This window comes from Hypanus sabinus, chromosome 4 (genome assembly GCF_030144855.1).
Source record: "Hypanus sabinus isolate sHypSab1 chromosome 4, sHypSab1.hap1, whole genome shotgun sequence".
NCBI classification, from domain to species: Eukaryota; Metazoa; Chordata; class Chondrichthyes; order Myliobatiformes; family Dasyatidae; genus Hypanus; species Hypanus sabinus.
The window spans coordinates 152,058,359-152,085,363 of NC_082709.1; the positions used below are offsets into that span (position 1 = coordinate 152,058,359).

Here is a 27,005-nt window from a genome sequence, read left to right on the forward strand (position 1 = left end):
AACCCAGCAGGTTCAAATTCAAGCAAATGTGATGCACCTTTCTACTTCCATCACCTTTTCATGATAAAATTTGCCTTCCTATAAACCATTAGGCATTACTAGACAATCCAATCTTCTATGAGCATGATGTTCTAAACTTGGAAAGTTGATAACCCCATCTAAAAAACCCACAGAAAGGTGCAGACAGGTTATTCTTGTGCAGAAAAGCAGTCCTATATCTGACCCAAGGATGTTTGAAATACACCATCATGCAAAGTATTCTTTACAATCACGGCTCAAAGCACTTGACTACTTATTTATTAATTCCTCCAATAAATGTATACGTTTAACTAAATTCAAGTTTCAAAATAAATTTTCAATGGTTTTGAAGTGCAATACCCATTAAATAGTATTTTACATGTTTTTAAAATGATCTCTTACAGATTACAGCAAATTTTCACATTTAAACTTACCAATTTTTATAAATCAAATTTGGATCACATACCAGAGTTAGAAACATTAAAAGTGATTTCTAGTTTATTCCATGTAATCTTTAGAACTACAAACTTTTGCTTGTTACAATAGGAGCATACTGAAAGAAGTTACACGAGTAGTGGCTACCAAAGGAAAGTGACCTTGAAAGGAAGAGTAAAATAGAATTGCAGGAACGTCTTTTGCCTTGCAAACAAATCAGCTAGTTTTGCAGTTCCAGTGTTGATTACTTTAGTCCCACGGTCCAAACAGATTATCTTAACGCATGACTGAAAATCTGGTCATTGAGTAAAACAATTGTAAGTAGTAGACATTCAAGAGTAAAAGAAATTCCTGAGATTCACAGCATTAACTTTACCTTCAAACATGCAAAATACTACACAGCATTGGCACTCGGTGTGTATTTTAAAAAAGCTCTGCTTATTAAAAAAGCAAATATCTCAGATAATACTTTGGTTTAGTGTTGAGATTGAAGTCTGCCCAAAGAGACAGTTGATAGAGTGTTTGTCCATTGCCTGAGACACACGTTAAAACATTACATCAGTATATACATATATAAATTCATCAATTAACCTTGCATTCAGTGGTTTATATTATTACTGCTCAAAATTGCCTTTGGTTCTCATAAGAGATGTTTATCCCTTTTCTCAGCTAACAAACACCTGCTGAACATATATTCTGAGCGTTACATGTCCCTTGGCAATATGACTGAATGACTTTAGGTACATATTTCTGCATAAGTACATCATCAGGCTCTAGCAGAAACACAAAAACCTTGCTAAGTTAAATGCAAGTATATTTACATAAGAAAAGCAAGATTAGGCCACAAGACACTCATGCTTGCTCCTCCATTTTAAAGATTTTAGTTGCTCTTTTACCACACAACCAATTTCTAATATTAACAATAATTATTCTAATATCTAAGGCCATTCAATCTCTTAAGGATGTAGTTCGCTATTGAGCCTTCACAGATCTATTGGGCATTAAATCAGCACACAAGATAAAGAATTTTTGCTTTATCATCCTGAGTTCCTGACCTTGAATTTTGAGGTTGTCACTCCTGAATTAAAGCTGAAAGGGGAATCATTATCCCTACAACAAGTATGTTCAGCCCATATGAAATTGGCACACTTCAAGAGTTCACCTTTTATTCCTCCGAATGCAAGAGTTCAGGTTGAGTATGCTTCATCTGTCCTCACGCAATAAACTTACCATCCAATTTTGCAAACGTAATTGTACTCCTTTATTACTTGTATATCCTCTCCAAGTAGAAAATCCATTCCAGATGCAGTTGTAACAAGACATCTCTATTCATGTACTGAAATCCATTTGAATGAAGATCGGTGTAACGTTCACCTTTTTGTTTGTGGTACACCTCAAATTTTCATTTAAAGGTACACCTTTATACTGTACCTGTATATTAAATTTTTAGTGTTTCATGCACATGAGAACCCAGATTCTTCTGAACACCAACAGCTTTCTTTCACCATTTACAGAAATAGTGCATTTTACCAGGTTTTTCTTTTTATTTCCATATGAAAAGGATTTGTACATTTGTTGCCAAGATTCTAAATTTACATGCATCTTCAAATTTACATGTCTACTAATTCAACTAGTTGGATTCTATTTACCTCATTTGAAACCAAGTTCTATACTACATATCACTTCATTCAGATACTAAAAAGTTGCCATCTTAAGGATTCATTACCACATGAATTGTAATTTACAGATCAGAGATCAGGTAAGAATTTTATCCTGTATTTGGATTCCCAAAATTCAGCTTCACTGAAGTCAACAGCACAGAAGCTTAGAAGAGGAGTAGGATGTACAGTTCCCTTGACATAAAGTATTAGGTATTCTAAACTGGAATTTGAAATATGCATTTGTTGTAAAGGAAACCAATAATGCTGATATTAAAAAAGTAATTTAGCTCCTTGAATATTTCAAATATTCTCTTAATACCCTCTGATTACTTAATATTTTACACTGAAAGGCAAAGGTAATGCACTACTCTTTTCCTTTCCTCAAAATAATTTGCTTCCACAAATTTACAGCCACTGGCAATCATGCTTAATCATAATGAAGAACCTTCAATGCACCTGTTGTTCCAAAACGTTTTCGATCAGCAAAACTAGGAATCTGAAAAAGAAAATTTTAGAGTTAAAATAAGTTACCAAATGCAGAATTCTACTTAATATATGTTTGGCCCAAACTCAAGTTCCCAACTCCAATTATCAACACTTGCGTTACAGGACAGGATCAAGATAGTGTGCTGGTGTTGCAAATAGAAAACAAAGTGATACAGGGGCGCTTGCTTCATCTTTTCATTTGCATTCTCCCTTTGCCCCCCACCCCCAAAAAGTACTTCAGAGTGCCCAAGTAGTTTCACAACTACTCAGGCACTTTGCGCACATGTTCCAGAATGAGCTGAAATTTCCTGGAAAGCCAAGACTACTCATGGAAACAGCCAATTCTGAGGGGTTGAGAATAGAATCTGAGACAGTGAAATGGACAATACTGACACAAATTATACATGGGCACAACAAGAGAATTTAAAACCGTATTAAGAATGCAGGAGGAAAATATTTCACTAACACTTGAGAGATTCCCTAGCTCAGGGGTTCCCAAACGTTATGCCATGGGCCCCTAACATTAACTGAGGAGTCCATCAACACCAGGTTGGGAACCCTATCCCTAAATGAATAGAAAAACAGGGAAATTATGCTTCAGTTACATTGGGTACTGGTGAGATTACATTTGTATGGTATTGATCTCCTTTTCCAAGAAAGGGGGTCAACACATTGAAAACACTTCAGGGAAGATACAGACAAATGGGTAGGTTTTCTTTAAGGTGAAGGAAACAAACTTAATCCAAAAGGCACTTGGAACAGAAGAATGGAAAGTGTTTTTTTTAAATATAGAAGGTCACTTTCATCTTCAGTTTACAAATGGCTCATGGCCTTAGAAAGTCTTTCAGTATTATAATATAACAGTAAATCTTCTCATTACTTGCAGCCAACAAAAACCCATTAGTAGTTTTATGATATTGACTGGGGGAGAAAAAGATTTGCTTTTTGACAAGGGCTTCAGTCCTTCAATCTACTTGAAATGCTACGATGCTGTGAACAAAGGTCAGTGATAATAAACCAGATTCTGATTCCAACAGACAAACTTAGATTAATGCATCACATCTCCAATTCATCTTGCAATACTTATTACACAGATATACAAGTAGATTACATGTTGGAGAACTAGGACGTACAGTTAGCTACACACAGACAGAAGTATAACCAAATGAGCCAAAGTGATCCAGCTGTACAAGATACTGAGGCTGATCACTATTGGAGCAGCATTCTAATCCACAAGCTCTTTGATCCAGAAATTAATAATCTCTATTTCCCCCTCTAATTTTTGCTTGAACTGTTTATTTACCTGTACCATTAGAATGGGAAAAATGCTATATACACCACTTGGTTTGTGAGAAAACACTTAAGCAAATACCAACCTGATTACTATCCCGTGAAAAATACCTTCTTTCTATGACCTAAAAACTCAAAACAAAGCAACAATTACTAGATGTACACACCATACACGCTTAGTGAAACCAGCACCTAATATGTATCATACACTCTGAAAACAAAGATACAGTGTCATGTGACAATTTTAGATCATTTATTATTAAGTTGGTAGCTATCCATGTAATTTGCTGCTTTGATAATCTGGTAACATGTGTCAATGGCAAGACTGTCTAGTCCTTTGTTATATATGGATCACTTTCTCAACTGCCATTATGGGAAAAAAAACACAAATTGTGTTGTAAAGGTACAATGGATTTATAAATAACAGCACAATACACTGGATTAAAATCACAACAACATGCCAAAAATGCCTAATGCTTCAAATAAAATGAGCAACTTCAATTTAAAATCTTAGTCAGAAGTTACTTTACCACTGAACTCCTGGCAATAATATGAACACTGGATTTGTAATAAGGGACCAATCACCCCTCACTCTAACCCAAATAACACAACTCCCTGCGTAGTTGTATGTCAGTATGTACAGGTATAGATGCAATATGGTAAGCCATCAAGTTGCACAAAAACACTCCAAACTTTGTAAAAGTTCTTTTGGAGATTCAGTGTCAACTTTGTCATCTCCACTTATAATAGCTTTTGGAATTCTGTAGAATGATATTTTCTAGCCATTTAATCCTGCCCTTCTTCTTGGCTTCTGTCTAAAACTGAAGCAGTCTTTTCACATCCTTAGAATTTAGGATCACATGCTTTTCTTCTAATTTACAACGGTGATGGCTTGCTACTTCTCAAACTACTGCAGTCTTTCTGGTTATTTAAAAAAAAACTCTGTACCCGATACAGAGTTACAGAGAATTAGAGTCAGAATAATACAGCATTCAAACAGGCCTTCAGCCCCACACACCATGCCAAACTAGTTCTATTTGCCCATATACCCCCCCCGAACCCCTCCTACGTTGTTACTGCACCCAGTTCAACCACATCGCTGGCAGCTCATTCTTTATATGCATCATTTTCTGCATGAAGCAGTTGCCCATCAGATCCCTTTTAAATTTTTCAGCTCCAACTTTAAACCTGTACTCCTTAGTTTTTACATTCCTCCTCCACAGGAAAAAGCTTACATGAGCTCACCCAATCTATACACCTCTACTAATCAGTTGCATTTCAATCTGCTACACTCCAAAAAATAAAAAATGAGCCTGCCCAAACTTCTCAGGCCCTTGAGTCCCGACAGCATCTCTGCACTTGTTCCTGTTTAAGTGTCAACAACAGGGCAACCAAAAGTGCAGACTCACAAATGTTACGTAACATAATGTCCCAACTCACACGCTCAATGCCCTGACTGAGGTCCGATATGCTAACTTCCTCTTTCATCAACCTGTCACTCCACTTTCAGAGAACCATGTACTTGTACTTTCAGGTTTCTGCATTTCACAACACTCACCAGGCCCGACCACTCACCGCACAAATCCTACCTTGGCTCGACTTCTCAAAATACAACACACTACACTAATTCAAACGGAAAGACATTTGCCCACTTACCTAGATGATCAAGATCACCCAGTAATTTTTAATCATTTTTAATTGTCTGTGGTACCATCTATATCAGTATCATCCACAAGCTTACTAACCGCACCCTGTATATTCACATCCAAAACATTTATATACATAGTGTACAAAAGTCCCAGCACTGACCCGTGGGCTCCAGCTTGTGAAACAACCACTGAAACCCACTCTCCGCTTCCTACCATCAAACCAATTAGCTTTCACTCCCTGGATCCAGACCAATCCAACCTTCCAGAATAGCTTGCTATGCAGGACTTTATCAAAGGTCTTGAGTCCTTGCAGACATCCATTGCTCTCTCCTCATTTATCCCATTATCATTTTTTAAAACTTCAATAGATTTGTTTGACAAAATCCCCCCACTCTGTGCCATGTTGGACTGGGAGTGCCAGTTCTTGGCCACAGTGATAATGAAGGCAAACAAAAATATGGATAAGCCAGGATGCTTCATGACTCGGAGGGAAACTCCATGAATCATTCACTGGCTGCTGTTCTCATCTTCAATGGTTGATCATTGATTTTGCTGTCAGACAAGCCAAGGCAAGTAACTCCTGTTAGCTGGTATGTATGGCAACTAAGATGTACTTGTGGTGTAGAGACAATGTTTGGAATGGCCATTCTAAACTACTTTGTTCCAGGACAGTAATGAGCTTTACAAATGTTATTAAAGTTGTACTCTACAGACATGAGGAGTGCATCTCATTGCAACTTCTGATGCATCTTATTAGGTTGTGGGATCAGTGGGGGACAAATGATTGAGTCACATGCTGAAGGATCCTCAACCTGTGGCCCATTTTTGTAGCTACTGTACATTACTTGTGTTCAGTTAACATTCCTGGTCAATTGTAAATCTCAGACGTTGATGGTGGGGACTTGGCGATAACAATACCCTTAAACACCAGCACTACGTGGTTTTTTTTATGGAGCTAGTCATAGCTTACAAGTTACGATTCACGACTGTTAAATGCTGCACATCAATCAAGTCCTGCTGTATGCAGATGTTGCACTGTGAATAGTTGCAATGAATTAAACATTCCCACTTCATATCTTAAGATAGAAAATGATGTTAGGTCCTAGACACTATTCTGAATGAAGCCAAAACAAACCACTTATGGCTAAAGGTTGCAAGTGCTTTGCCTCTCATGCAGAGCTCTGCTATCACTGAGGATAGAGATGAACTCTAGTGCATCATCCTCCTTTTAACGGTTTAATTATTTACTTCCATTCAACACTGTGGCAGAACTTTGATCTGATGGTTGGTCGTGGGCTTGCAGAGCTATCCAATGCATGCATGAGGTTCTATGTCATAACTTCAGCAGGCTGGTAACTCATTTTTAGATACGCCTGGTGTTTCACCTAGCACAGGCATGGGCAAACTACAGCCCGGGGGCCATATGCCCACCCCTGACCTAGCATGCCCTTCTGGACCAAATAGCTGTCAAAATTCAAATTCCCCATTTAGAGATATTGTTTTTTTATTTAATAAACAATCAGAGTAGCAGCTGCTGTAATGCCATTACAGCAGCAGAGCCCCAGGTTCAATTTTACCCCTGTCTGTAAGGAGTTTGTACATTCTCCCAAGACGTGTGGGCATTCCGATTTCCTCTCACATTCCAAAGACACATGGCTCAGTACATTAACTGGTGACATGTGTAATTGGGCAGCACAGACCTGTTAAGCCCCAAAAGCCAAAAGAACCCAGTGAGCAGACATAGCTATGATACTCTCAGCCACTAAAACACACATTTTAAAAAGTGACATGCTAGTTTAGCAATTTCAGTAACTAGGATTCATAAGACTTCTTAATTTATAATTTTACTGTAATCTGACAAATTATCATTTAAATTGCAATTTGTCAGCATCTGTTACAATGACGTTAAGACTAGCTACAGTACAGATTAAAACGTTATCTTACTTTATCAAAAAATCGACTCAGTTTCACAGCATTGGAAGATCCTGCAGCTAAGTAACGTGGATTGGTACAATCCTGTAATAAATTGTTAAAAAAGTGAATTAACAAATTGCAAACTCACAGCGGTTGTATAATTTGAAGTAAACAATTGATTTGCCTGTATTTTAAAATAAGATAGTCCTTTATTATTTGAGGTATACAGTATATTGGAACACAACGGGAATTCTAATAGAACTATGCAGATCGTGAGTGAGCCGAGGTCAGACTAGGTGGGACAGCAGACAAGTGACAGAAAATATACAGATTCACCAGGTGGCAACTTTATCACTATTCCTTGCTCTTGGTTGGCTGATGAAATAAATTTCAAAGGGTCCAGGATCAAGGCTGTGGAGGTCTTAACTATACACATCTACTCTGCCATCTCTAGTGGGCCCTATCTACCAGTGAGGCCAGGTTTGCACAGAAGTGATAGCGGAGGAACCCAAAATGTTGACTGAAGGGAATGGTTCCAAGAGTACGATGATATAAGAGACTATGATATGCAAACTAATCTGCAAGATAGTTCTCTCAACTGTGGCCGAAGATACTTGGACAATTGCACAAAATCATCAGTGCTAGATAGTCAATCTAGACTTATGTAAAATTTTAGGTTTTTGCAATAGATTAAATGCAATTGATTAGATTGGCAAGTAATATTAAATTGCAATCTAACCACCAAACTATTTTAATTTTAGGATGAACTGTTAAAACTAAACCTACTATAGCTGATTTTGGGCATGATGATACTAATCTAGGTGTTAAAAATGTTTACTCAATTGCATGTAGACAACACATTAACAATACTTTATGAGCTTCATGCTCCATAAATTTGATTAGGAATTCTAAAAGCAAAGCAGAACATGCTTTGCATCTACAACAAATTTCTATCCAAATCTGACCCACTGTTTGCTATGCAATAATTGCATACATTTTACTAGAGTAATTTCCTAAATTGTGTTCAAATGAATAAAATGTTATTTTTATTATTAGAATCAGGGATTTAAAGAAGCATACCAGATTAATTTCCTCAGCATTAAAATCCTCTGCTAAGAATGCAGTCCTTGTCAACACCTCATTCCTTTTAGTTTCATGGATTTGGTCCAACTTTGTACCAATGACTAACAAAGGAATCTGCTTATCTGCAAATTGCTCCCGATCATAGTCCCTATTTAAAAAAAAACAATTTCTTACTTTTGCATGATCTATATGCATGCAATTACACAAAAAATAAATCTCATTCAATTATAAACATCAATCCAATTCTGAAATGGTACACAGCAGGAATTGCGAAACCAATTGTGTCCAACATTTTCTACTCCCACATCATCATTGCTCAATTTCTCAACACCCTCCACCCACCCAACCACCGAACTTATCGTCATTTACCCTTCTCAATGATTGGTTCCCATGCAAATTCACCTTTATTATTTTTCTCCAATTGTTTGAATTTTTTGGTCACAGACTGATTTTCCAGGCAGTGATGAAGTTCATTGAAAATCAATTAGCATAAAATTACTCTTCATTCTCCTGCATTTATTTCAAATCATCCATCTTCCTCTTTTTATCTGTTGCTGCCTCCTTCCATTTCCTCTTCTCCTCTGTTTCAATATGTCTTAAACATTCTCCCTCTTCACACCGATTCTTACTTCTCGTCTCATTTTACTTCAACCAAAAAGTTCAATATTATCAGGACTATCCATATGCAATTTGGCAAAAGATCAACTACTTTTAAAAGTTATCAGCATGCATTGTGTGCATCAAATTTTAAGTAAATTCACTATGGTTTATGTACATTCTGAATAATACCCCTCAAGTTTTCAAAGAATATACTAATAAGTGTACTGTATTGCTTGTAGAATTAGAGAAGGCATTACTGCAGAAGTAAACTTACCCATTTGCTACTATGACTCCAGTAGGAGTGGAATCCTTATTCAAAGCTTCTAAAGACCACCGATACAGATTCTGAGATGACTTTTTGTTAGTACAGTCATGCACTAATATTATACCTTTAAGAGTCAACATCCAAAAGAAACAAAGCATCAGTTCAATATTGATAACAGAAAAACAAGCTTAAAACTATTGTATAGTTATAAAGCTACTTGAGATCCAGCTGCATGGGATTCTTATAACAATATGGACCTCACAGACATACAGTACTTTGAAAAAGTATTCAGCCCCATAACTATTTTACCGTCTCACTTCTAAATTTAAAATATATTGAATTAGGATTTTGAGCTTATCTACAGAACGTTGTGCATCATGTCACAGACGTCCCACCTCTCCCGGAAGCTCCGGGAGTCTCCTGTATATTGATAGTGGCTCCCTGACGCCCGCAAATTATATACAATATCCCGGAAATTGATTTTTTTTTGAGAGAGTGTGAGAGAACGCGCAAACGAGAGAGTGAGCAATGTAGCGAGAGCCTAACACAGAGAGCATCCTGATTGGTCTCTCTTTGTGCTAAGTAGACCTATCAGTTTTCTCTGTGGGCGGGCTTTACAGTCAACCTCTCTCTCCCTTTCATTGTCCATCAGTTCAGCTTTGTGTCCTGCAGCACCGTGGCAGAGTGTTCCAAAAACATAAAATATAAAACGTACTTCACCCCAGACTACACTAAAGTGCACCCCTGCCTAATAGGGGTCAAAAATAGACAGTGTTGCTCGCTGCACTGTTTGCAACAGTGACTTTTCTATTGCCCATAGTGGGTTAAATGACTGTAAAAGACATGTTAAGGTGAGTTTAACAGGTGTCATTCATTCATTAGCATAGCTGACGTTATTTAAACTAGCTGGCTAGGTGCTAAGGAGCTACTCTATTGATGTCCTACATGATGAGGCCAAACTCCCTGCACACTTGCTTAAAGTTGTAATAGAATTTTAAAAAAACTCCATGATAATATAAGTACATATTTTAATGTCACATTTTCTTTTACTGGGGGGGGGGGGGGGTGAGATATGTGGTTGCGGGGGGCTGGGGTGGTGCTGCTACTTCCCTGAAATGAGTTTTTGCAGGGTGGGATGTATGATGTCAAATCTAAAGAAAAATTCCAAAATCTGTCAATTTACTAAATATTTTTAAAAATTGAGACTGTAAAGATATTCATCCACTTTGTAATTACTACACTAACTTTCCTACCTTAACAGCTCACCCAATTTGTTGATATCGAAAATTGGAGGATCACCTGTTTTCAAATAATTCGTAAGAATATATAACCCCTCTCTCTGCAAGGTCCAACAGTATGGTATATTTTCAACAGACCAAATCAAAATGAAGGCAAAAGAGGATTCAAGGCAAGTCAGGGAAATGATAGTAACACAGAGCACATATCTTGGGAAGGGTACAAAACCCATCTCAAAGGCACTGAACATTCCTCAAAGCTGAGGGCAGTCCTTCGTGAAAAAGTGCAAAACAACGAAACCACAGCCGCACTGCCTAGGTTAGGTCACCCCACCTCACTGTGAGAGGAACAGTACTTGTAAGCGAGGCTACTGTGATGCCAGCTGTCACAGTGAGCTGCAGGAGTCGGTGGGTGCCACTGGGGATGAAGTTCAAGGCTCTACAATCTTTAAAGGCCTTGCACGAAAAGTGCATTTATGGAAGAGTAGCAAGGAAGAAACACTGGCTAAAGAGAGAGTGAGGAATTTACAAGCATCATTTAGAAGACACTGTAAAGATGTGGAAGAAGTTCTTGTGGTCAGATGAGACTAAAGTGGAACTTTTTGGCCTCAACACTAAGCGGTACATGTGGTGTGAATCTAATACTGCACACCAGCCAGGTAACACCATCCCTACTGCAAAGCATGGTGGGGCTAGCATTATGCTCTGGGGATATTTTCAGCAGCAGGGGCTAGAAATCTGGTCAGGATTGATGGGAAGATGAATGCTTCTAAATACAGAGAGATCCTGGATAAAAACCTGCTAGTCTCTGCCAGAAAGCTTAAACTGGGAGGAAGTTTGTCTTTCAGTAGGACAGCCAGCCAAAGCACAATGCCAGAGCAACCATGAAGTGGCTTCAAATGAGGAAAGTTGATAGCATTGAGTGGCACAGTCAGAGTCTTGACTTTAACCCAATTGAACATCTCTGGCAAGACCCCAGGATCACTGTGCACTGCTACTCCCCAACTGACCTGGCACCTCTTCAGCAATTTTGCAAAGAGGAACAGGCAAACTTTGTTCCATCATGCTGTGCAAAGCTAATAGAGACTTATCCAAAAAGACAACTGGCTATCATAACTGTGAGAGGTGGTTCAAATAAGTACTAAGCAAAGAGATATGAATACTTTTAAACTGCTGATATTTCAGTTTTTCAGTTTTTCATGCTTTACAATTTTACCTGTGGTTAAAAAAAAAACAATTAATTTACAAGTAAAAGTTCTCAGGTAAATTGATCATAATTCCTGGTTGCAATACTCATTTATGTGAACAAGGGTTGGGGGATGAATACTTTTACAAAGCACTGTATATAGATCAACAATATTGCAAAGATAGATATCACTTTAATGAATTTCAGCATTCATTATAACGCTGGTGCCCATCTAACCAAGGCTTAAGGGATCTAACATCCAGCAACAGATTTAAATAGGAAGAAAACATTAATTTATAATTAATTTTAATGTACAAAATAGCTTCATAGTGTGCATGAGAAAGAAATATAAAGAATAGTGTTTCAAGTATGAAAAAGGCAATTATTTTGGCTAAAGACAGTTTAAAAGCTGCAGGCTGGTGAAGCAGAGTCCATGAGTTATTCTGTAGAAGTAGGCAGACACTTATGAATATTCATGAATGAAGCAAAAGAAAGTAGAGTATGAATGGTAGAACACTAAGGAGCAGAATGGAGCAGAGAGACCCAAGGTACAAGCAAATAGTTTGTTGGAAGCAGTTTCACAGGGAACAGGCTGATGAAAAAAGGCATTTATCACACTGGCTTTCATCAGTCAGGGCAGTGAGTTGGGGCTTTATGTTGCAGTGGGAGTTGTTGAGGTTGCTCTTGGAGTTCTTTGTACTGTTTTGGTCACCTTGTTATAGGATGGAGATGTGGTTAAACTGAAAACTGCATTAAAATTTATGTGATGTTACCAAGACTGAGTTACAGGGATAGATTGGCCTGACAAAGTCTCTATTCCTGGAACACAGGAATGTTTAAAATTATGAGAGGTGAAGATAAGGTGGATAATGAGCCTTATCCTCAAGGAGAGAAGTCCAAAACTAGGAGGCATAGATTTAGGGCAATGGGAGAAAGACTTAGAAGGTACCCGAGGGGCAACTTTTTCCATGAAGAAGGTGATGAGTATATGAAATGAGCTTCCAGTAGAAGTAGTTGAGGCAGGCATAATATATTTTAAGTAGTGCATGGACAGCTTTATGAAAGGAAAAGGCCTGGAAGGATGTGGGCTGAATGCAGGAAATTGGGACCAGCTAGATGGACAAAGTATTTGGCATGAATTTGTTGGGCTGAAGGGCCTCTATCTCTGCTATATTCCTCTGTGAAAATGACACTAGAAAAACACTCACACAATCTCAGAGCTGAACGGTCAGATTCTGTCGCATAACATTCTATAATTTTAGAACTCGTTTAAGGAAGAAATCATGCAGATTATGACATGCCGAGGCCTACATATAATTATTGTAGACACAAACACTGAACAGCAAAAGAAACTTCCATACCATTCACGGAGTTATAAAATACAGCTCTAGTGCTTTTAATGCTACTGGCATTGCCCACAGATCCACCAATATCCCACAATTCAATGTAGTAGGTTTTCTCAGCTGGTGTGCCTTCCTTATAGTCATGAACCTGAATTAAATCAAATCACCAGTTCCTGTAGTTATAAATAATTACCCCAACCAGTAAAGAAAACAATGCAAATAATATTTTAAAAGTGAAACCAGTAATATCTAGAAGTAATTCAACAGGAGTTACCTTGGCAAAAGCAAAGAATTTATAGTTCATTGCCATAATCATAGTAAACCATGGCAAGATATTTAAGAGCTTTATTTTATAAATAGTTAAACTGAAAAAAAAGTCACTTGACTCCAGTGCAACTACATTGCATATGGAAAGCATAACTTCAGCTATAGTCTCATCAGTACCCTGAGATGTTATGGTGCAGCATTTACTTGTATACTCCACACCCCACGCAATAAAGGCCAATATTTTACTTGCCTTTTTATTAGCTGCTGTACCTGCAAGCCAATCTTTTTGGTTCCTTGCACTAAAACTCCTAGATCCCAATGCACCACGAAATTTTGCAGTTAGATTCTGTTGAAGTAGTAATTTGCCTTTTCAATCGTCCTTACAAAATGGATAATCTCATCTTTCTCCTCTTTATACTTGATCTGACAACTCCTGTCTGCACACTTAACTTATCCACATCCTTCTGTAGGCTTTAAGTGTCTTCACAACTTGCTAAGCCAACTTTCATTATTAACAGCAGCAAATTTAGCCCCTTCTTTCCCAGTCACTAATATACACTGTAAACAGTTTAGGTTCTAGCATTGATTCTAGATGCGCCCTACGAGTTACATTGCCAATTAAAAATTACCCACTCAACCTGTTTTCTGATAGTTAGGTACTCCACTATCATGCCAAATTTCATCCCAAATATTGTACATTCCTTTACTTGTGTAGCAAGATTTTATACGTACCTAATCAACTGCTTTCTAGAAATCCAAGTGTATTATATTTACAGATTTTTCTTTATCTACTACTCCAGCAAACAAAAATCAATTCCCTTTCATCTGACTCAACACCATGGCCTCCTGGATTGCTTTAACGAACCCCAAAGCACACTTGAGAAACAGCACCTCATCTTCTGTCTGAACGCGCTGCCACCTTCTGGACTCCATATTTAATTCTACAACCTAAGGTAATATGGCTTCTGTCTGTAACAAATGGTTGACTGATATTGGTACAGCTCATTTGCTCTCTCTTCCCATCTCCTCCCCCCCCCCCCCACCCCTGGCCCCAGCCTGACAAGCTGGGGCTCATCTTTCTGCTCTACATGCTCCCTACGTTCCCACTTTTAAACTACTCCAATTCACTCTTTGACCAGGTAATCTTGTTTACAGTCTAATCCCACCATCACCCGAGTTTTACCCTAACAGAAACATCCCCTTTCCCTAAGCATCCCACAGTTTTAAAATGGAATTCTTGCCCCTTTCCCAATTCTTAAAAAGGGTATTCAATCTGGGAACATTAACTCTATTTCTCTCCCCACAAATCTCATCATTTTTCATTCAATGGCCTCTGAAGAACAGCCCATTTCTGGTATAAAATTGAGAACTAAGAGTTTAAAAAAAAGTCCAGAATTCACCCACTCCTTAATTCCATAATGACATGTTATTCCAGAAAGGATCTAGTGCTTGCCCAGCATACATGACACAAACTCTTTTCAGGCTTCCAGCTACATCCAAGTGTTGATTTTAACTGACATTTTGATCACAAACTCCACCATCTTCACAAGGAAAGATGCTGGGCATGTGTAGTCTGGTGTATGTATACACCCCTGTTGTCTGAACTTACTGACTGGCTGAGGAGTAACCAAACAGGTTTCCAGAGTCCCACCTTGTTTAAATTGTTCTTACTTAGAGCAAGACCTTTGTCTTTGTGAAGTAACAACTAGAATATGATTTTAAACAAGGTAGGACAACAGAAACCTGATTGGTTAGTCCTCAACCAATCAAGAGGGACAGATGACAGGAGTTGAGGACATACACCACCAGACTAGATGGGCCTAGACCAGGGGTCAGCAACCTTTACCACTGAAAGAGCCACTTGGACCCGTTTCCCACAGAAAAGAAAACACTGGGAGCCGCAAAACCCGTTTGACATTTAAAATGAAATAACACTGCATACAACGTTTTTTTTGCCTTTATGCTATGTATAAACAAACTATAATGTGTTGCATTTATGAAATTGATGAACTCCTGCAGAGAAAACGAAATTACATTTCTGCATGCAACAAAAACATTTTGAACTCCGAAAAAAAGACGTTGGGTTGAAAGTTACTTTTAAGTAAAATATTCAATGTCTATTTGAGTCCTTCTTGTATTTATGAAAAACGCCGAACTTAAATTTTCCGCCAGCAGCAAACCAAAAATAACGTCAGCCAGCTGTCATCCTGAAAAATGAAAGGACTATTTCACTGAACAATGAAAAAATATGAATATGAGTAAAATAATAGGCAATTAAAATATTTATCATACTTGGTTAATGGGATTTCTGCTCCTGGACCTCAGCGCACAGCGTCTGCACATCAGGGCTGTATGATGTCACCTTCATCTTTACACAGGATCGCAAGCTGTCATCTGTGAGGTTTTCAATATCACTCCATTTGTGTTTCTGAGCAAGAACGGCCTTCTGACGGGCAACATCTTCAAGGTCTGCTGTCAAGCGTCTAAACTTGGACACCCATATGTCTTTGTCGGCTATGTCGGCCAGTTCCATATCAAGATCAGGTTGACTCACACCTGCCAATGCAGTCGTATTCAGTAGGGAAGGATCGATGCTTAAGGGAGTGACCGGGAAGGATAATGTGTTTTTTTCCTCTCTGAACTCACAGAAGCGTTTCCCAAACGATGTTTGCATTGCGATGATTGCAGAATGTAAATACTCCGAAATTATCATGTCGTGACCTTGTTTGAACTCTCTCAAATTGGGGAAGTGAGACAAAGTGCCTTTCTGTAAATCTCTGGCAAGCACTGTCAACTTGCGCTCGAATGCCAAAACATCCTCCAACATGTGCAGGGCTGTACGTCCTTTCCCCTGAAGAGCTGTGTTCAGCGTGTTCAGGTGCGCTGTCATGTCTACCATGAAGTGTAGCTTTTCCAGCCACTCTGGCTGTTCCAGCTCAGGAAAGGTGAGCCCTTTGCTGCCCAGGAAAGTTTTCACTTCTTCCAGACACGCGACAAAGCGTTTCAGCACCTTCCGTCTGGACAGCCAGCGATAAAAACACGTTGTAGCGGTGTCAGTAAACTGCAGTCAAAGATAGCTTTATTCGAACGAAACAGCCTTGCTTTTAAGCCTCCCTCAACCCAGCCCCCATGGACGCAGATGCTGCAAAAGACGCGTACTCACAAACCCCCGTAGGCTATCTCCCTTAGCCGGAATGCTGGCTAATTGTGAGCCGTTTCGGATGTGGCAGGAAATGGTGTCGCTACACTTAGGTTGTACAAGATCACCATAATTACATTTCAAAAGCTAACAAACTAACATAAAATACATTTTAATTAAATACTGACCAATTATTTCCCAAAGCCACAGGGAGCCGCAGCACAGAGGTGAAAGAGCCACAAATGGCTCGGGAGCCGCAGGTTGCCGACCCCCGGCCTAGACATTGACGAAGGTGGCAGAGTTTGTCATTGAAAAGCTGGTTAAAATCAACAGCTGGACCAGGCTGGAAGCCCAGAGTTTATGCATAGTATTTCCAAGCCAAAAGTACCTTTATGGCAGTCACTATTTTTAAATTCTCCAAATCAGGAACACAAATTAAAATTGTTTTTCCTCTTAAAATCTAGTTGCTGTATTTAGTGAGCTTATAATAGCTCAGAGGAAAAATAAAATCTTGATATTTTACATTTAAGAAAAGTTTCTAACCCCTTGAAAGCTTACCCTCACATCTACAGAGCATCCAATAGTCCACGATGGATTGCCCAGTACCTGGTTGTGGCAAAACAAATGGACAAGAGATGATTTCCCAACTCCTGAAAAACAAGCAGATAAGAAAAACACCAAGTGGAATGAATTGCCTGATGAAAAATATAAAAACATCAATGCTATTGGGAGCAATCTACTGCTAGAGGGCTAATTAGGTACCAACTGGAGAATATTCACTTTGTTTGCAATAAAATTATACACACAGGTTTTTCTCCAAAGAAATCCAAAAATTCATATCCAAAACAATACTTCAGCTTGTCCATAAAGGTTTCTCAGCCAATGCAAGAAACACATTTGCTTAATTTATGGTGCCTGGCATCTTTGACAAGTTCAAGTTTATCGTCATTCAACCATATACTGTACATGAATACCACCAAATGAAACAGTGTTCTTCCATACGAAGGTGCACAACACCATACATATAACTCACACACAACACAGACTAACATTATCACAAATACATTGACAAATAATAAGGTGCATTTTACTACACTGATCAAAAGTAAACAGTATACGCCACGCGATGAAACCTGTGTGGTGGCAGGGAATGCAGTAGTTTCACATTTTGGGGGAAAAAGTCGTTTCCCATTCTAACAGTTTTTGTCCTAACGCTACAGTACCTCCTGCCTGATGACAAGTCAAAGGGATTTTTGAAGGGATGGGTGGGATCACTGACGACACCATGGGCACTGCGTAAGCAGCACTCCTGCAAAATATCTCAGAAGGCTAGAATAGCCTCGATGATCCTCTCCACAGTCCTCACAATAATCTGGCTGGTCTTGTGGTCAGATAACCAGATGGTGACGCAGCTGGCCAGGACTCTCAATGGTGCTTTCCTGTAAACAATGGTTATATGGTTGGGCGGGTAGTGGAAAAGGTAGAGTTTCGCCTCCATCTCCTGAGGAAATGGAGACACTGCAGTGCTTTCTTGGCTAAAGAGGTGATGTTGAAGGATCAGATGAGATCGCCCATTACATGCACTCCCAAAAACATCATGCTCCTAACTCTCTCCACGTTGGAGCGTTTATGTGCATTGAGAGAGGTCAGCCTGCACCTTCTACCAGCTGTTCTACCTCCTCTCTGTCTTGTCACTGTTGTTGGAGGGCAAGCACTGTTGTGTCATTGTATCATCATCACGTGATGATTCGGTTTGAACTGAATCTAGCAGTACAGTCATGCATCAGCAGTGGGCCTAGCATGCAACCCTGGTGGGGAGTGCTGGCGCCAGTGCTTAACATAATAGATCTAGAGATGTTTCTGCCAGTACAGTCCGACTGTGGCCTTTCTGTCAAGAAGTCCAAAATCCAGTTGCAGAGAGAGGTGTTGAGACCCAACGAGAACAGTTTACCCAGCAGCATCTGTCCATCATTCTGTCAAACATTCAATGTCAATCATAACACCCCAGGGTCATAAAAAAGGTGGCTGAAGATACTGTGGAGGCATTAGTAATGATTCTTCATGAATCACTAGATTCTGGAATGGTTCTGGAAGACTGGAAAATTGCAAATGTTACTCCAAGAAAGGAGAGAGGTAGAAGAAAGGAAACTATCGGCCAAGTAGTCTAACTTCAGTGGTTGGGAAGATGTCGAAGTCGATTATTAAGGATGAGAGGTCTCAAGGTAATTGAAGGCACAGAGTAAAATAGACCATAGTCAGCATGGTTTCCTCAAGGAAAAATGTTGCTTCACAAATCTGTTGGAATTCTTTGATTTACTAGGATGTTACCTGGGTTTCAGCAATTAAGTTACAGAGAAAGGTTGAACAAGTTAGGTCTCTATTCATTGGAGCGTAGAAGGTTGAGGGGGGATTTGATCGAGGTATTTAAAATTTTGAGAGGGATAGATAGAGTTGACGTGAACAGGCTGTTTCCATTGAGAGTAGGGGAGATTCAAACTAGAGGACATGAATTGAGAGTTAGGGGGCAGAAGTTTAAGGGAAACACGAGGGGGTATTTCTTTACTCAAAGAGTGATAGCTGTGTGGAATGAGCTTCCTGTAGAAGTAGTAGAGGCCGGTTCAGTTGTGTCATTTAAGGTAAAATTGGATAGGTATATGGACAGGAAAGGAGTGGAGGGTTATGGGCTGAGTGCGGGTAGGTGGGACTAGGTGAGATTAAGGGTTCGGCACGGACTAGGAGGGCCAAGATGGCCTGTTTCCGTGCTGTGATTGTTATATGGTTATATGGTTAAATAACAAGCAGGATAAACAAAGGAGAACCAGTTGATGTTGGGTACTTGGATTTTCAGAAAGCTTTTAACAAGGTGCCACACGAGGCTGCTTAACAAGTTAAGAGCCCATGGTATTACAGGAAAGATACCAACATGGATAGAACTTTGGTTGATTGGTAGGCAGCAAAGAGTGGGAATAAAGGTGGCCTTTTCCGGTGGGCTGCCAGTGTCTAGTAGTGTTGGGACCAATTCTTGTTGCGTTATATGTTTCTGTTTACATTATATGTCAATGATTTGGATGATGGAATTGATGGTTTTGTTGCAAAATTTACAGACAATATGAAGATAGGTGGAGGGGCAGGTAGTTCTGAGGAAGTAGGCTACAGAAGGACTTAGACAGATTAGGAGAGTGGACAAAGAAGTAACAGATGAAATACAGTGTTGGGAAAAGTATGATCATGCACTTTCATAGAAAAACAAAAGCTTTAACTATTTTCTAAATGGAGAGAAAATTCAAAAAAATGAGGTGGAAAGGTATTTTGGAGTCCTTGACCAGGATTACCTAAAGTAGTGGTCGCCAACCTGTCAATCGACTGGTTGATCTTGGAGACTTTCCTAGTAGCTCCCGGAAAAAAAAAGAAAAATAAATACACAAATACTGTTGAGAGATTGTTTCCGGGTTGCGGCATTTTAGTTCTGTTCTTTCTGCCCAGTGTGCATGTGTGTAGCTCCCCCGCCACGCATTACACAGTGTACATCAGTGGTCCCCAACCATGAGGAAACAATATAATTTGGCGATATTAAACAATACAAGTCAGCTGCACCTTTCCTCATTCCCTGTCACGCCCACTGTTGAACTTGAATGCACGTGAGGTCATCAGTCGCCTAAACACAGTGACACCCTCGCGCCAGGGATCACTGGTTGGCCTCAGGTAACCGGCCACCTCGCGCTGCTGGCGGGAAGTGCCGTTGCTTCTGGCCTGGAGAGCAGACAGATGGGTGCAGCCTCTAAACCTGTTTAGCACACCGAATGTTCGTTGGGGAACCCAGTGCTAAAATATTCGCAGACGATCTAATTCGGGCTCAGGGTTTTGTAAGTAGCAGAGGAGCTACCTCGTTGTGATCTATTGAAAATCATCCCTCGAGCCAAACTTTTGTCGGCCGATAAATCCTACGGGGGGGGGGGGGAATGGGCACACATGGCCCTGTCGCACTCCTCGCTCGGTCGGTCGCTCTGTCTGGACTGCGACCACTGCGGCCCTGGCATGGGGAGCTCTGGCCCTGACCTTGTCCTCAATCCACCCATGACCAGCCGCACCTGGCCAAGGCGTCTGGCGGCGGGCGGGTGGGAAGAGTTCGGGCCCAGAGGTTGTCTAATGAGGCAATGAAGCCCTCTAAATGGCTTCGGTACCTTGAATACAAGCACCCTGCACTTAAAGACAAACCCGTTGAGTTTTTTCAGTGGAAAAAACGTGAGCAAGTGGGACAGCAGGTAAGTGCTGAGAGCCACGTAAACTAAATTGTGGAATAGACTGGACTTAAGGAACCTGCTTCGAGTACCGCTGTATTCCAGTCGTGTTTAACACCCCCCCACTCCCCATCGGCCAGTCCGCAAGAATATTGTCAATAGTAAACCGGTCTGCGATGCAAAAGGGTGGTGACCCACAGTGTACATACATTACAGTCAGCCCTCCTTATCCATGGGCAATTGGTTCCGGTACCACCCACACCCACAGATACCCAAGTCCCTTATTTAATCTGTCTCAATGCGGTGGTCTTCCCAGCGGAACCCCAGATCTTATTTAACCTGTCTCAGTCCGGTGGACATTAGGACCCGGCACAGCTCTGAATCCGCAGTGTTTCTGTTCATGAAAATAAACATGATCACGATTAAAAATAAAGTGCAAGTAATAAAGTGATCGGAAAGAGGTGAAACACTATTGGTTATTGGAAAATTAGGCTACGTTGGTCAACAATCAGAACAATTTTAATGGATAATGTGAAAGGCCCTGCCCTGATGAAAGCTAGAATTATTACTAAGCAATGCAGTGGTTTAATTATTGAAATACATACCTGTCTTCAGTGTTTTATTTGCATAGAAAGGTAAAATATATACAATATACAAAGACAAACGTTTGACTAACTGAAGCTAAATAATAGCGGATGTACCTGTTCTGACTTCAAATCTGACTTAAAGATGGACTCAGGAACAGTACTTGTTAATAACCCGGGGACTGCCTGTACTTCTACATTATCTCTAGATTACTTATAATACCTAATACAAAGTAAATGCTGTGTAAATAGTTGTTATACTGTATTGTTTAGGGAATAATGACAAGAAAAAGTAGTCTATACATGCTCAAACAACAAGTGCTAGAGAAAGAACTTCCAGGTTTTCCCAATCAGCGGTTGGTTGAATCCGCACTTGCTGAATCCGCGGATAAGGAGGGCCAACTGTATTTCTACTTCCAGGTTGAGGGGTTGATCTTGCCTTTCACTAAGACCAAGGTAGGGGATCTTGGGCTTAAAAAGGTTGGTGGCCACTAGTCTAAAGGCTAATTTGCATATTGAGCCTGTAGCGAGGAAGGCAAATGCAATGTTAGCATTCATTTCAAGGAGGACTACAATACAAAAACAAGGATGTAATGTTGAGACTTTATAAAGCACGATTGGAGTATTGTGAGCAGCTTTGCACCCCTTATCTCGGAAAGAAAGCGCTGAAACTGAAGAAGGTTCAAAGGAGGTTCACAAAAATGATTCCAGGATTGAATGGCATGTCATATGAAGAGTGTTCAATGGCTCTGGGTCAGCTTTCACTGGAATTCAGAAAAAATAAGGGTGACTTCATTGAAATCTATCAAATGGTGAAAGGCACAGATAGAGTGGATGTGGAGAGGATCTTTTCTCCTTTTTTTTTAGGAGCGCCTAACACCAGAGAACACAGCCTCAGAATAGAGAGGTATCCTTTTAGAAAGAAGATGAGGAGGAATTTCTTTAGCCAGAGAGTGGTGAATCTATGGAAATTCAAACAAGAGAAAAATCTGCAGATGCTGGAAATCCAAGTAACACACACAAAATGCTGGAGGAACTCAGCAGACCAGGCAGCATCTATTGGAAAAAAAGTACAGTTGACATTTCCCCTAGATGCTACCTGGTTTGCAGAGATCCTCCAGCATTTTGTGTGTGTTAATCGATGGAATTTGTTGCTACAGGCAGCTGTGGAGGCCAAGTCTTTATGTAATTCAAGGCAGAGGTTGATAGATTCTTGATTGGTCAGGGCATGAAGGGATACATGGAGAAGGTAGGAGATTGGGGCTGCAAAGAAAATTGGACCAGCCATGAGGAAATGATGGTGCAGACTCCATGGGCCAAATGGAGTAATTCTGCTCCTATATGTTAAGGACTTTATTAAGATAATGGGGAGCTATCCTTTTAATGTGTTGCAGTATTTCCAGCCAGTTCCTCGACATAGATGAGGCAATGAACAGATAAGCAGGCATTTGCAGTACAGGACAATTAAGCGAATTGGTACAGATCATACAAGTAGTGGTGTTCTAATGCACTTGCTGACAGAATCATCTTTCGTAGCAGAGATCAAAGGTTTGTATGGTGCCATCAAAGTAGCTGTGGCAAGTAATTGCTAAGTATTTGGTGGGTTCTACACATTGCGGTTAGGACGTACTGATGCTTAGGGTGATGCATTAAATGTTAATTGAACGTGATGAATTGTGTTTAGCTTCTTCTGAGAGCTGTGGAAGAGCTTTCCAGCAGATTCCTGACACACTTACCGATGGTCAAATCCCTTACGAGATTTAGGATCTCGTAAATTCACAGATATGTGCACGTGAATCTGTGAAGTTTTTGGTCAATGCAGAATTCCAGGGTGCTGATCACATGGTGCCCAGTAATGCTTTATTTGAATGGGGATGGTAACTGGTTAGACTCCCTCTTCCATTTGCTAATGCCAGATACTTGCTCACAAAAAAATGTTACCTGCCTGGTATCAGCACACGCCCAAGTATTGTCTTGTTAAATACAGGCCACATCTACATACATTTTCTAATGAGATGTTAATAGAATAAAACACTGTGCAATTACCAGCAAATATTTCCATTTCTGGCATGATGAAAGGTTCACTGATGGAGGGTGAAAGTGATTAGGCCTGTATTCCAGCTGTGGTGCCCTGGGATTTAATTGACTGATCTCCTTTAACTACCAATGTCCTTTTCTACACAAGGAAGGATTCCAGCTGATTCCTTCAGAGCTATAGGAAAGTGGTAATCAATTTGCAAGCCCTCATAATGGCAATATATTACCTAAAAAAAACATTTTAGGCACTGTTGTTTGAGAGACATTTAAGCAAGGATACTAACAGGGATTTGTATTTACTGCTCTTCTCTAATTAGTCCTGTGGGATATTTTACTGCCTGTTCATCTGTTGGCACTTCATCTGGAAAATCTCTCATCCAATGCGCTACGTTCCCTGTAGATTCACTAACTTTTATACTCAAATCCCACAAATGAAACTGAAGTCATAAACTCCTGACACAAGATAAACATGTATGGGCTAGGACCAGAGGCTGATACAAGATCACAGCATCAGAAACAAGTTTAAAAATTAGCAAAGATTCAGTGCAACAGAAGGGTTGGCATTTTATATTAATGATCTTTCATTAACAGTTCTCATGAAAAGTTATCAATCTGAAATACGCACTATTTTCTAGTGACAAACTACCTGTTAGGAAATTGACTGGGTTGAGCAGCATCAGTTGGGGTGGGGTGGGAGAGATGAATTGATGATGTTCTGAGTCAAAATGCTGCATTACTCTATTATACCCATTGTATTATTTTCCACCCTTCTCTACATTTTGAAACTTCAGATCTTCAGTATTCTTGGTACAGTAGATTCTGGTTAATTGTGACACATTGGGACCAGTACATTTTGGCCCAATTAAGCTGCTGACTCAATTAGCCAAAGTTTCATAGAAAGTCTTTAAAGAGTATGTATTTAAAAAAACAGAAACTACCATTGAATGGAGTATCAAATTATGTATTTAAATAAAACTTAGAATTTGAACACTACTATTACTACTACAATACTATAAAACTGTATTAACTGCTGATAGTTATCAACTGAGGAATTCAATCAGTGTACGCTGCCATGTTCTTTTGATTGACTGAAAATGAACAAAATCAGGGCAGACACCAGCACAGATAATGGACCGCCTTTATACACTGCTTTTGACAATTGCATCCTCCAAATTCTTCCTAGTTCTTAACTTGTTAAAATAATGAAATAGTTTCATTTTCACTCCCAGCTGTTTCTGGCATCTTCAAACTCGAATGCTTGAAACTGCAGTGAGCAAAACAGTTTTGAAATGTCTTTCTGGTTATTTCTCACCAACTACCAGTGACAAAAATAACTATTTTTTGAACACAAACACCCACAGCAGCCACCATTATAAAAACCGTTCACTCTAAGTGTGGTGTAGTGTCATACAAGTGCGTGTGACTGACACTAGTTAGAAATTGTTCAGCAATAGTGTCCCAAATAAACAAAAGGATCCCGCCTATTTTTCTCAATTAATCAGAATCCACTGTATTTCACTTGTTATTAATATATTAACTGCGCAAGGCTGGATTATCCCTTATTTTGTTTTTAAATTTTATTTAGAGATACAACACAGAACAGGCCCTACCAGGCCAACAAGACTCACTACCCAACAACCCAACCATTTAACACCAGCCCAATCATAGGACAATTTACAATGACCAATTACTGGTACAACTTTGGACTGAGGGAGGAAACCCATGTGTTTACAGGGAGAATGTACAAACTCCTTACAGACACTGCTGGAACTGAACTCTGATACGCTCCAAGCTGTAATGGGGTCGCACTAACTGCTACCCTACTGCAGTTACTTTATAAAAATCAGTCATTCCCTGTGTATTTATGAATTATTTGATAAGAATGATCATTGTTGTGCTTGAACTGCCTACATGATGACAGTGAGAATGTAATGCAAATTTAATCTGAAGAGGTCATGCCAAATACTATATAAATGGGTTACAAAAATCTAATCAAATTAACCTAATAAACCATGAATTTCAATATTCCACCATGGTGCTCTCTCTACATCTACGACAGTGTGGCTAAGTATGACTCCAACACTATCTGCAAATTCACTAATGTTGTTGGCAGAATTACAGACAGTGACAAGGTGGTATTCAGGAGTGAGATTGCAACCTTACACTCAACATCAGCAAAACCAAGGAACTGTTTATGGACTTTAGGAGGGCATGCAAACACATACCAGTCCTCACTGGAAAGGATAAGCAGCTTTAAGGTGTCAAGATTTCCAAAGACCAATCCTGGGCCCAACACATCAATGTAACCATGTAAAGACACATCACTATCTTTATTTAGTTGGACGTTTAAAGAGATTTAGCAAGTTATCGCAGACTCTGATAAACTTCTACAGATGTACAATGGAAAGCATTCTGACTGATAACATCATGGCCAGATATGGAAGTTCCAATATACAGGAATGCAAGAGGTTACTGACAGCAGCGGACTCTGCCACTTCCATTAAGGGTAGATCTCTTCTCACTGCCAAGGACATCTATGAGGGGATGTTTCAGGAAGGCAGCATCCATCATTAAGGACCCCTACCACCCAGACGTGTCTCTTCTCATTTCTACCATCAGGCAGGAGGTAGAGGAGCTTGGAGACCCATTACTCAAAGTACTTTTTCTCACTGCATTAAGGTTGTTGAACCAAGCAGGAAAAAAAATCAAGTAGTCACAGAGGGATCCAGCACAGAAACAAGCTTTCATGCTGACAATCAACCAACCATTTGCACTAATTGTACATTAATATCAGAAGCTGTACTACTGTGCCACCTTCTACCTTGGTTTACATTTCCCTCAACTTGTACTAATGTCGTTATGTTTGTTTTACTTTATCGTGCAAACTATAAATGACTTGCATTAAGTTCATGTACGTGTACAGTGCTGTTGCAAAAAGCTAACTTTCATAGCATTTATATTCTGGGTTTGTATGCTCATGACAATAAACTTGAATCCTTCTATCAATAATTTACAAGTGATACTGATGTATGGGTACTTAACACTACACCATCTTTCCATCTTCAATTGCTGCTCCACAAGGGATTAATTTTACAGCACCAGAGTAAAACAACTAGTCACCGGAAATTTTTAATAATGTACGATTCCAGCGTCGGCTCAACATTGCAAATGAATATAAAGGTCATAAAGACGCAGGATACGTTTATCATTAGGTAGAATCATAACAACTTTAAAGTCTAATGAACGAGGATGGATCCTGTTGTATGAAGCATCTGTACATCAGCAATCCAACAACAAGGTAAAAAGTTGTCCTTTCACGAACCACAAAATTATTAGCTCAACAAAATGCAGAACTTCGCAAACATACTATTCTTTCTAAGCAAACATATGAGAAACACAGCAGTCCTTCACCTGAATCCCCCAACACCAGCACCTTCACACGATCCAACGATGCCATGTTCAGGAACGAAACCACTTTACCCCACCTTTGCGTCGGTGACGTCCAGAAACCGTTGTCTGATTGGCTATCTCCCCACAAGGGACCGCAAATAGAACCCACTTCCCTTTGTGAATGG

At 39.7% G+C, this 27,005-nt stretch overlaps 1 protein-coding gene across 1 annotated transcript; it reads right to left on the reverse strand.

Moving 5' to 3' along the window:
- Positions 1-487: 487 nt before the first annotated feature.
- Positions 488-26,946, reverse strand: rabl3 (RAB, member of RAS oncogene family-like 3). Its single transcript, XM_059968446.1, has 8 exons — positions 26,842-26,946; positions 17,130-17,221; positions 13,184-13,313; positions 9,411-9,525; positions 8,534-8,684; positions 7,484-7,555; positions 3,977-4,015; positions 488-2,610 (listed from the first exon to the last, which is right to left on the reverse strand). Exons 1-8 carry the CDS (start codon positions 26,885-26,887, stop codon positions 2,542-2,544), a joined length of 714 nt encoding a protein of 237 aa, XP_059824429.1. The 5' UTR covers positions 26,888-26,946; the 3' UTR covers positions 488-2,541.
- Positions 26,947-27,005: the final 59 nt, after the last annotated feature.

Coding starts and splice junctions, on each gene's coding strand:
- rabl3 (XM_059968446.1), bottom strand. CDS start 26,887: ATGGCATCGTTGGATCGTGTGAAGGTGCTGGTGTTGGGGGATTCAG. Junction 13,314..17,129: donor GATGCTCTGTAGATGTGAGG/GTAAGCTTTCAA, acceptor GATTTAATTCAG/GTTCATGACTATAAGGAAGG. Junction 2,611..3,976: donor TTTCACGGGATAGTAATCAG/GTTGGTATTTGC, acceptor TTTCTTTTTCAG/ATTCCTAGTTTTGCTGATCG.